The sequence below is a fragment of the Gigantopelta aegis genome, chromosome 3 (genome assembly GCF_016097555.1).
Source record: "Gigantopelta aegis isolate Gae_Host chromosome 3, Gae_host_genome, whole genome shotgun sequence".
In the NCBI taxonomy this organism is placed as follows: Eukaryota; Metazoa; Mollusca; class Gastropoda; order Neomphalida; family Peltospiridae; genus Gigantopelta; species Gigantopelta aegis.
In genome coordinates this window covers 54,074,300-54,086,850 of record NC_054701.1, presented here as the reverse complement: position 1 = coordinate 54,086,850, position 12,551 = coordinate 54,074,300, and the positions used below count along the sequence as shown (strand labels likewise).

Here is a 12,551-nt window from a genome sequence, read left to right as displayed (position 1 = left end):
TTCGACTCCACCTGTGTTGGGTTATGCTGGGTTATGCTAACTATAATCTGCCTTTTGAGCTGCACACAGATGCCAGTGGTGAGGTACTTGGTGCAGTTCTGTACCAAGATCATGATGGAGTGAAACAAGTCATTGCCTATGCTAGCCGGGGATTGAACAAGGCAGAGAAGAACTACCCTGTGCACAAGATGGAGTTTTTGGCATTGAAGTGGGCTGTTACAGAAAAGTTCCATGAATACCTCTATGGAAACAAGTTCACCATCATAACAGACAACAATCCATTAACATACATCCTGACAACTGCCAAGCTGGATGCGACAGGAAATCGATGGCTAGACGCTCTTGCTTCATATGACTTTAACATCCAGTATAGAACTCGGATGCAGATGCCCTGTCAAGACTTCCTGGAATCCAGTCAGCTGAGAGTGTCAACATTCCCACTACTTCAGTGAAAGCCATTTGTTCTGCCAGTCAGATCCCCAATTATCTGGAAACTCTTTGCTTATCTACCCATCCTTTGGATGATGTAGATATCAGGAGTGTTGACTGCATGTCATCCAGAGATTGGCCAGTTTGCAAGACCTCTAACTTATGGAAGAGACCATCTCGTGATCGAGTTCCTGTTTCGCCAGAGTCAACAACACTGTTTAGGGAACTTGATCATTTGTCACTTAATAAAGGAGTACTTTATCGAAGGACAAAGATCAATGGGGAGGAGAGGAAACAGCTGGTTTTACCAACTGAATACAGGAAGCGTGCTTTCCAGGGACTCCATAATGATGCAGGACATCAAGGATGTGACAGGACCTTGTTGACTGTTGACAACTGGATTAAGGGGTGTGGCAGATGTGTTAGATGGAAATCAAACACCAATATTCGTGTTCACCAGAGTCAACACCTCCACCAGCCAGCCAATGGAGTTAGTCTGCATGGACTATCTGACACTTGAAACACCAAAAGGAGGTTTCCAGAACATCTTGGTGATCACAGATCACTTCACCCATTATGCCCAGGCTATTCCTATAAGAAACCAGACAGCAAGAACAACAGCAGAGGCTCTCTTCAATAACTTCATTGTTCACTATGGATTTCCTCTTCGAATCCATTCTGATCAAGGAGCCAACTTTGAGAGCCAGCTCATCAAACAGCTTTGTTCAGTTGCAGGGATAACAAAGTCGAGAACAACCCCATACCACCCGATGGGAAATGGCATAACTGAGAGGTTCAACATGACTAACAAGAGAGACATCTTCTTGTTAATGCTTACAACAGCACGAGACATGAGACAACAGGACATTCGCCTTTCTTCTTAATGTTTGGCTGCCATCCTAGATTACCTGTGGATCTATCTTTATAGACTAATATAACTCTTAAAGGGATATTGTCTCTAAAGATATATACACACTTGTATAATTACATTTGCTTTCACTTTAATTTAATTTATTTACTTTGACAAACTTTTGTTTTGTTTTTGAACTCTCCATTTAAATAGATTTAAGGTTGCTATTTAATAGTTTGACATATTTAGTTTTGTTTAGATAATGTGATTCTTAGTTATGTTTATTACTTCAGTCAGTGCTTAATAGTGCATTCAATTTGAATCACTCTTTGTTAATAACAGATTTTTTCAGATTAATTAATGTATGTAACTCCCATTTGTAATTTAGCTCACCCACTTTGATGTTTAGCCGCCATCCTAGATTACCTGTGGATGTAGCACTTGGCATGGATTTGCAGCAAGACAAGAAGAACCTGTCCAGTTATGTTTCAGGACTTAGGAAACGACTACAGGATTCTTACAAGCTGGCATCCGACCATATTGACCAAACCCAACATAAGCAGAAGAAGTATTTTGATGCAAAAATGTGAGGTGCAATCATCCATATTGGAGACAGAGTACTTGTCAGGCAGTTGGCTTTCGAGAGAAAACACAAACTGGCAGATAAATGGGAGGAAGATGTGTACATTGTACATCGTCAACCTAATCCAGAAATCCCAGTATTTGTGCTGAAGAGAGAGGATGGACAGGGAAGGAGTCGCACTTTACACCGCAACCTTCTCCTGCCAATCACTTCTCTTCCTTTTATTTTAGCCGATGAAAAGACAAGACTGAGACTGCACCTACCAAAGACACCAGTGAGAAAACCACAGTCATCAGAATCCAATGATGGAGCAACCCCATCTGGAGATGATCTTTGTTGGATTTGTGGTTGATCCTTCAGTTCAAGAACCTCCAGTGGTCAGCGCCCCAAACGTCGCTGTCACAGATGCTGGAGAAGGAACTGGTTCAGGAGATACCACCCAACCTGACATTGCGATCAGCAACAGTGTTGAACAGTATGAAGAACCTTACCAGTGGATCAAGAGTTGGATCAAGATGATGAACGGGATTCTATACCAGAGTCCATAGGATCCAATGGTGGGCAAGATGGTGTCAGCTCCCATGATTCTTCACCAGAATCAGACCATGAAGTTCAAGGTGCAGAGGACACACTACCAATACCCAGAAGATCCAATAGAGACAGACGTGCACCAGCTAGATTTCGAAGTGGAGAATTTAGTATGCTCCAAACAGCATGTACTCCAGAATATACTTGGAGAGAGAAAGCTACTTTTCTGCAGGCTTTGGCAGAAAGTGATTTTTTCTCAAGAGCTCCTAGGAAAGTCTGCAGAGTTATGCTCAATCTATTGGAACAGAACCCTGACAAATGATGAGGACATCATTTTATTTGGGAGGGGAGTTTGTAACCGGATGTTTTAAATTGCATATCGCATACACTACAATTTTAAAACAGTTTACATATATTTTATTCTTTCTAACTCTAATAGTGCAAAGCTGTCTCTTATTTTGTTTCTATTGTTTTCCTGTGTCTTTGGTATTGTCAGCTTGGGTTGTGTTCACCCTCAACTCGTGTTCAGGCCAGTAGTAAGCTCATCTATTGTTTCTTTTGTTACCTGGTGTTTTCTGGAGTCAGAGATTTTTAAACATTTAAGCAAGACAAAGGTGTTTTTCTGCATTGCAACTTTTCCATTTGATCAAGTTCTGCACGGCACAGTTATTAACAGCACAGGTAAATACAAACTTAAATATTTACTTATAATCATAAACATTATACACATGTGTGTTATGGAATACGCAGAAGTGTTTATTTGTATAGTTAGTTTATAACGTGCTTAGCACATGCTTATAGCAATGATGTGATAATTAAATTAACCTTTGAATTATAATTCAATTTGATTTGAGTCTGAATTGAAATATATGTGTGTTAAATATACATTAGTAATATAATATTGAAGTAAATTGTACTTAACCTGGAAAATGTAACTGATTTTATGTTCTTTTGTTATTCCAGTGCCATTTACAAATGTTTAATACAACAAGACTCTTATACTAACAGAAGAGGATTAAACATGTGAAGCTGAAAGGAAAGGTCACATATAAACCACAAAGTTATATAAACCACTCCTGATTAGGAAAACAGTTGCACTTACATTCCTCAAAATACAGTAATGTTGGGCTAAAAGCAAAATTGGCCACCATAATACATAAACATAATACCTATATATCACCTTTTAACTTTGACAAGAGAAGAACAAAAATCACAACTAGTTATCTCAGTTACATGTAATGGAGATAACTAGTTGTAAACATTTTTTTTCTTGTCTGCTGGCAAGTAATATTTTAATTTATTTGTTCTGTTATGAAACTAAAGTACACAATGAAATTCCATGATAATAAAAACACACAAAATATTACTTATTCTAATATACTTATGTTTTGCATCAGTAAACACTATTATAGGATTATAGATACGAAGATAAGATTGCAGCTTTCAGAGCCTGGATGACATTGTTATAAATGGTATCAAACCTGTAAAGTACAAGTACAAATTAATGTAGCTATGGCACTTTACCTGTAAAGTGCATCCATGAACTCGAGAGACCACAGCCTTATAGTGCCATCAAGAGATGAGGTGATGGCAATTGCCGAGTTCTGAGGGTGGATGGAGAGAGAAGTAACCGCTCGAGAATGGCCACGGAATGTATGTACAAGGCCTCCAGACAAACTCCATACTTTGACTGGTAAAAGAGAATAATAAATTATACTAATTCTTCATGCTGCTAATTAACCATACAGAAAATACAAGCAGGTCTCCAAATCCACACCATACCACAAGTGATTTAATGACTTGCAAACTTAAACATCTGACACATGCATTACACACAAGTGTCATAATTAATGCAAGATTAGCTGACATTTTAGACAACATGAAACATATTTTATGATACCACATTCATATAGTTTTCAAATAGAAAAATAGGATAGACAAAATGGTGAGAGGGGGAATGGTCATCCATATAATATCTGATACTATAATTTGCTATATTATGCAAAACAACCTTGAAACTGAGTATATGGATTCAAATAAATCTTCCAGGTACCATGCAAGCCACTGGTGTACTGCTCTTTATAGGTTAACAAACTCAACATCTGACTGGATAGATAAATTTGAATCAAAAATTAAAAAGGCCCTATATGTGGAACATGATAAAATTATCTAAATACAGAGTACTTAATAGGGTAAGCATTATTTTGCATGACAAAACATTACAATGTGAACAAGAAATGAAAAGATAATATCACATGATTTACACAACAGGATCTTGGTCTTTTTTATACCACACACAAACGGTCAGCTTAAAGTAGAAAACCAGTTACCGATCAGCGAATCCCGAATACATCGATATGAAGATTCCCGAATGTATAACTTATGAATAGTTCAACAAAGATAATGTTATATTATTTACAAAGCACATAATGGAACATATTTTATTATTATTTTTATCCGATTTGTGACAAAATAAAATGTGCCATTAATGCATGATAGTAATTACAGAAAAGTATAGAGGAAAATAACTATATAATTATATGCATTAGATTACATTTTAAAAATAAAACAAGCATTCTTAGAGTACTGGCAAAATTATAAAGCAATACATGTCACCTACTGGGCCATAACTCTATGAAAAATTAGTAAATCACCATAAAAGTCAAACTTTTAAATCTTGAGGCATTGCCAAAACAAAAGACTAGATAACTATAAGTGGAACAGACAGGCAGACAGGACAGCGATGAAACCTATAGTCCCCTCCAATTGAACCGGTAGGGGACAAGTAATGATATATTAATTTTATCCCGCAATCACTGTATACATTGGTAAGATATGATGACTAGATAAATCTCTATATTTTTGGTCACTGACCAAAAATATAGGTCACGTGACATAACCCCGACTCGAGTGTTTCAGACTAGATTTTCAATAAACCTACTCTTTAAATCATTTGTTTAAGTACAGTAAATACAAATAACTTTTAGTTTTGCGATAACAATACAAAACTTGTATATTTATTATGAATTAGAGTTTAGAAATGCTTTTTTAATGTGACAGAATGTAGCTAGCATCTTACAGCAAAAGCCTTGCTAGGTTGACAATACTCTATTTGCTTAAACAAAAATGGAATAAATAATGATTTTCTGACTATTCCCATAGGATTGCAGAATAAAAGAAATAACTGGTTACTATCGTAAGATACTAGTATATCGGCTTTATCCTGCTCAGGTCGAATGGTGAATGCAGCTCTGCAGAGCCTCACTGCATTCACCATTCTAACCTTCGCAGGATAAAGCCGATATCTTAAGATAGTAACCAGTTATTTCCTATGTATGAAATGTAACATGTACATTATGTAGTCTTCACATGGTAATAAGCATTCTGACAGTATTGCTAAACCGGGCCTAACAAATTTTCATGGTGATGTAATATGTTAATATATGTGTAACATTTCTGAAAGGATGACAGTGCATTTGCTGTGAAGTGAAGTTACAGTGCCGAACTAGTCATGCTTGATGTTGAATGTTAAAGGGGAGGACAAGTCAAATATGAGCCTTATGTGTTGGAAAGATGCATATCCAGACCATCAACACATATACTGACACTTTAAGAAATGAAAAACACGTAATTTTAGAATTAATAAAAAAACTTGATTATTCCTGCTAACTGCATGGGGCAGCTATTTTGTTTCATTTTCATCGCATTCAGTACTCTAGCTTGGCAGGAAGTGATGTCAGCTCCTGTCAGGTCCTGTATGCACAGTGTAAATAAATGCAGTAATTTACGACAAAATGCTTTGCTTTGATCCACCTGACTTGTAAAAGAACATTAATGTCCAGATAATGTAATAAACTATTTAACTAAACATATTTCAATGTGCATTAACAAAATGAAATGTGGTTATAGTATTTTTCCCTCTGAAAAAAAATCCAAAGAAAAAAATGCATACTATTAGGCCTATTGGTACATTTAACAAAAATTACCATCCACAATAAACAAAGGGATAATTTACTTTTCTTTGAAACTGTGCTTTTAGATGGAACAGTCTACTTAATCAATTATATAATTATTTATAGTATAATAAACCCTGGCAGTTGATAATGTTGATTACCATTTTAGGGGTGACAGGTTATTTACAGGAGAATGTTTTAATTTTCTTCGAAAATATGTTAACCCAGGTCCTGATCCACTACATGCTAATGACATAGGTGCCTACATTTTCTCCATACCATTAAACAAAGACTAATATTAAGGACATGTCATGATGCATCAGACAATACCTTGTGATGTTAATAATATTGGTACGTCCTACGTATTCTTTTTGTGTCTAGATGGCAACAACTGCTAAGTCTGGTAATCTACCAAATATACACCTGCCAATCAGGAATCGAAGGAGGAGGCACCTAAACAAATAGACCAATTAAGTAAACAGTCAGTTTATCAATTCAGTATGTAGGTTTCTCAAATACAGAGGGGCTCAATGCATGGACAAAACATGGTATATTGTTGATTTGTTTTGCATAGCCAGTTTATTTTGCATTGGAAAATAATAAATACTTATTGCTTGCTGGGATGGATATTATTACAGAACATTACAACACATGCCTGTTTCACCATTCCGCAAAAATCAGCAAACCGGTCCGTTTGTTTCTTCAGTTCTACAACTAATTTCTAATGTGACGTGTTAAGTGTTACGTAACAACCTGTTCACCAGATGGCGCATTCAGTGGGATGAAGCAAAATGGCTTGTGCCTGTTATATGTAATAGACATTGTCACATGTTTACCATTTTATTAATTAAATATACCAATATACTTGTTGATTTTGAACAATTATCGTTGAATATGCATACAAGTCCAATAGCCTTGCTTAAGTATTCCTTTAACATTTTATTCAGTGAGTTTAACAATTAAATACTAGTAGCATGCAACGTATAGAAGGGAATAATCAAAACTAAAAATCACAACCACACGAAGACACTGCAAGCAGGAACTCACAACCACATTAAAACTTGACTAGCTGGAAATGAAAAAAAATAAGACAAAACTTGATCTGTAGCACTATGTGAAAATGAAAGCTATATATAAAATATTTCAAGTCCTTAGCTTGAAGCAGTAGAAAGAAAAGTCCTAATAACTGTGATGATTGTAATATTTCCTAAGTTCAAGGGTTATAACCCTGTCAAAAAGTGTTAAAACCCATCAAAGACAAACTTTACCTTTAACTCTAAATGATACTGATAAAGCTATATGCAAACTTTATTTTTTACTCTAAATGATAAAGCTATATACAAACTTAATTAACTTATGCAAACTTTAACTCTAAATGATAAAAGCTATATGCAAACTTAATTAACTTTAACTCTAAATGATATTGATAAAGTTATATGCAAACTTTATCTTTAACTCTAAATGATTTTGATAAAGCTATATGCAAACTTTATCTTTAACTCTAAATGATATTGATACAGCTAGATGTAAATGTTTATAGCTCAATATCTTGAAGCAAGCTGCAAATAAATGTCCAGAAAACTGTGATGCTCCAAGTAAAGTTCAGGTACCATAACACTGTCAAAAATAGGCATAACACTGTCACAAATAGGCATAACACTGTCACAAATAGGCATAACACTGTCACAAATAGGCATAACACTGTCAAAAATAGGCATAACACTGTCAAAAATAGGCATAACACTGTCACAAATAGGCATAACACTGTCACAAATAGGCGAATCCCCATAAAATTTACACTTGATCTGTGGCTCTATATGACAAAGCTACACGTATATGCTCAATACATGTATCATGAGACATTGCAAAGAAAGGTCTGGAAAACTGTGATGGTTGCAATATCTCCAAGTTTAAGGGCCATAACTCTTTCAAAATGGATTAAAACCTCATGAAAGGCAAATATAATGTGTAACCCTAAATGATAAAGCTATATGCAAAATTTCAGTTCCATACCTTAATTAATGCATTGCAAAGAAATGCCTGGAAAACTTTAATGGTTGTAATATTTCCTAACTTAAAAATGGGCAAAAAAAGAGAAAAAGTTTGTTTTGTTTACTGACATCACTAGAGCACATTGATTTTTTAATCATCGGCTATTGGATGTCAAACATTTGGTAATTTTTTACATAGTCTTAGAGAGGAAACCCGCAACATTTTACTTTTAGTAGCAAGGGATCTTTTATATGCACCATCCCACAGACAGGATAGCACATAGCCTTTGGTACACCAGTTGTAGTGCAATGATTAGATAAAAATGGGCAAATGTCCTTGAAAATCAAACTTAATCTGTTTATGTCAATTAATGGTTGCATAATAACTCAAAGTTAAAAAATGGAGAAATCCTCGTGAAACTCAAACTTGATCTGTGTCTCTGTAAATGACAGGGGTGAGACATAGCCCAGTGGTAAAGCGCCCGCCTGGTCTGCAAACTTTCTAATATTTTCTAACTTTAAAGGCCTCTGTCAAAGATGGGTCAATCGCCATGAAAGTCAAACTTGATCTGTTACAGTACATAATATGATAAAGCTATCCACAAAGTTTCAGCTTGAGATATTGAAAACTATGTGGGACAGATGGACAGACAGATGTACAGACTAAAAATTAAAACATATATCTCTCTATCATTTTGTGAAGACCATCCCAGAGAATCATAAGTACCAACAGAACTAATCAATCAAAACTCTAGGAGAAGATCGACTTTTAAATGTTCAATGTTAAATTTAATTAAAATTCAAAATTTCCTAAATTTCTCTTAGACTATTAGTTTGTGAACACTGCCCCAGAGAATCACAGTACCAAGATTCAATCAAAACTCTAAGAGAAGATCGACTTTCCAATTTTCAATTAATTTTTTTTTAATTCACAAATTCAAAATTTTCAGAATCATACTACCAAGTTTCTGAACTATTCGATCAAAACCTGAGGAGATGATAGACTTTTAAATTGTTGACATTAAATTTCTATTTAAAATGTTTTGATTCAATAAAAATTAACAAATTAAACATTTTAAAAATATTTATCTATTAATTTGTGGATATACATGTACATGTAGGTATCCAGAAGATCATACTGTACCAAGTTTCAGAACAATTGAACAAAACTGAAGGTGAAGACAGACAAAAGTTGGAGGATGGACAGAAGACATTGGACAAATCGGTATTAGAAAATCTCTGCTAACGAATGTCATAGTGGAGTTAATACAACTTTGTACAGAGATCATTGCAAAACTGCCGAGAAGATATAATTATTATAATATGTTGCTAAAAATATCAAACCTTCTGAGTCAACAGATGCTGTCACCAAAACCTTGGCAGCAAGAGAATAACAGCATCCAGTTATTGACATGGAATGGGCTCTGAAACACAAAATTACACATAATCAAAATAATTTGCCAATTAAGATTACAATCTCAAATCTCATATTTATTAAAGGTGCTCAGTCACGGATGGCTGACCTAATTAATGACCCAACAAAGTATTATCTGAAAATATATACATTTGATTTGTACCTAAAAGTAGTATATTGAACCATCTACATAACCACTAGTATATCCCACTTATTATTGATATTTTATAAAAATAATTGAATTATGTTGACGGTCCATAATTCAGAGAAAAGTAATGGCTATTTGGAGAGCAGAGGTGTGACGTATTATTTTTGAGTCACATGATGGGCATCCCCCGAATAACTGCAGTGTCAAAACGATTCACCAAGCTCGTGTAACGAGAACACTTGACCATCTTCAGTGAAAAAAAACTTACAAAAACCACCCCCCAACACACAATGAAAATAAGTTATTAAAAAATAATAAAAACATGTACTTATACATTAATTTATTTGAGTAACAGAAGTATGTTAAACGTCGACAATCCCGACTAGTTAGGCCTTTGCATCTATAGGTAAATTTATCGTTAGTCGTACGCGAAAAAATATAAACACCTGGATCACAAACACCTTCATTTTCCACCGTATCAAATTCATTATTATGCAAAATATGCCATAACAGATGGCTTAGGATAGGTATTGTTACATTTTAAAAGAATACTGTGAATTAGAAGATGTTTATATACTATGTGGCTATATATACGACAGCCGTATTTTTAGCCTCTGCTAATGGGGGCTGGCTATACACAGAGCAAAAATGTATATAGGTGGTAAATAAGTATTTGATTGATCCGTATTACTGAACCATTTGGAACAGGAGGAATACATACTAAGTACTGTACGAACAGTGCGTTTTCTGAACAGGGGAATAAGGGGGGGGGGGGGGGCATTGTATATGACTCTAGGGGATCCTTTGGGGTACGTTTTCCATAGACATATGCAGTAATACTACTACTACTACTACTACTACTACTACTTCTAATAATAATAATAATAATAATAATACAACATTATTATTATTAAATTATTATTATTATTTTTATTATTATTATTTTTATTATTATTATTATCATTATTATTATTATTAGCCTACTTCTACCTTTTTGGGGTGGAGGGGACGATGTTTTATCTGTGTCTTTTGGCTATAAAAATGCAAGATTAATGTGTGTGCACACACACAAACGGCAGGCTGAACTTGCCCCTGCATGTAGAACTGGATTCAACTGGGTTAAGTTATAATTACGCCAACCTTTGGACAGCAAAACATGCGACAGTACACTGGGTTTTTTTTACGCTATACTTTAAACCGAATGACCAATTTGTGAATCAGTCAAAATAATTTGCAAACTGGCTGGTCATAGGCCACATTGGCAACACTGGAAAACATGTTACCCGTTTTGGAACCGAGCACTATAGAGTTGTAACCATCTAGACTCCCGCCCCTGCTAAATTCCATGCATGCGCTCCTGAAGAGGTACTGTGTATGGTAGCTCCATAACCCCCCACACACACACACACACCAAACCCCCCCAAAAGAAATATTTTTTTTAACAATAATAATTATAATAATAATAATAATAATAAAATAATGTGTGAGTTCATGTTCCAACTGTTTATTATTTTATTTCAGTGTATTCGTCATGTATATATAGCCGGCCCTCATTTGCCAAGTCTCTATACACGGCAGTCGTATATATAAAATTCAAGACTACATTATACAGCTGTTGTATATATAGCCTCATCACTATGAGTCTGTTTTGCCGTACTTTTATAACTTTTCCCAAGAAGAGTTCCTAATTTTAAAAATGAAGCATGTCATGGAATTTCCTCGATCGTGGTTCATTTAAAATATGTTTTGGATGATACAATAACAAGGTTTGGTATTTCAAATTAATGCAATTTCCATTTATAATCCATATTTAGATAAATAAGGCCCACTAAATACATGACTGTGTGCCTTTAACTAAATATTAGATAATCTGTTTTTCTAATTGCTACATTGAGGTAGGCCAATGTAGTTTGACTAAAAACAATATGGGTGAGACATCTAAAGTAACCAGTGATTTTTGCCGTAGCAATATTAAGTTAAACGTTTGTTTTGTTCATTGAAATCACTAGAGCACACTGACCATCAGCTGTTGGATATCAAACCCACTACATTTTGCATTAGTAGCAAGGGATCTTTTATATGCACTTTCCCACAGACAGGACAACATGCCTTTGACATAAACACCTCAAGTAAGCACTCTACAAAGTTACATATAAATCCTCGACAACAACATCACATAAGTGTTTTCAAATATATGCATGAGACAAATCACCAATCACTTTGCAGCTCTCCCACAAGTTTCCAGATGGGGGGGGGGGGGGGGAGTACAAGTGATCACTCATCTTTCCTGGTGAAGACCGGATTTTATACTTTCAAGTGTATAAACACCTCATCCATATCGAAAACAATAATCAAATAATACTCACATTATTTACCTTCTCTAAAATATGGATTAATTCAATGCAGATATGCATTTCATATTCTAGATATTCAATATTTTTTGTAGAAAATTAACTTTGTTTTGTTTAACGATACCACTAGAGCACAATAATTAATTATTATTACCCATATGGACACAAATATCTGGGTAATATTTTTTTGATAACTGCATAGTGTGCAGATTGCTTCTATATGGCCACTGATTGGCTGACTTATAAAAATCATGATATTTAGTTGCTTGATATGTTTGACTGATAGTTCACGATGGTCGGATCA

The 12,551-nt window shown here is 34.9% G+C and overlaps 1 protein-coding gene across 3 annotated transcripts in view; it reads right to left on the bottom strand.

Annotated features, from left to right (window-relative positions):
- Positions 1-12,551, bottom strand: part of LOC121368244 — a 174,830-nt gene that overhangs the window by 133,683 nt on the left and 28,596 nt on the right. For all 3 annotated transcript variants that reach the window (XM_041492886.1, XM_041492888.1, XM_041492887.1), the window contains 2 exons: positions 9,679-9,758; positions 3,915-4,080 (listed from right to left, as the gene is read on the bottom strand). In XM_041492886.1, coding sequence (XP_041348820.1) covers positions 3,915-4,080; positions 9,679-9,758 — 246 coding nt within the window. The remainder of the gene's footprint in view (positions 1-3,914; positions 4,081-9,678; positions 9,759-12,551) is intronic.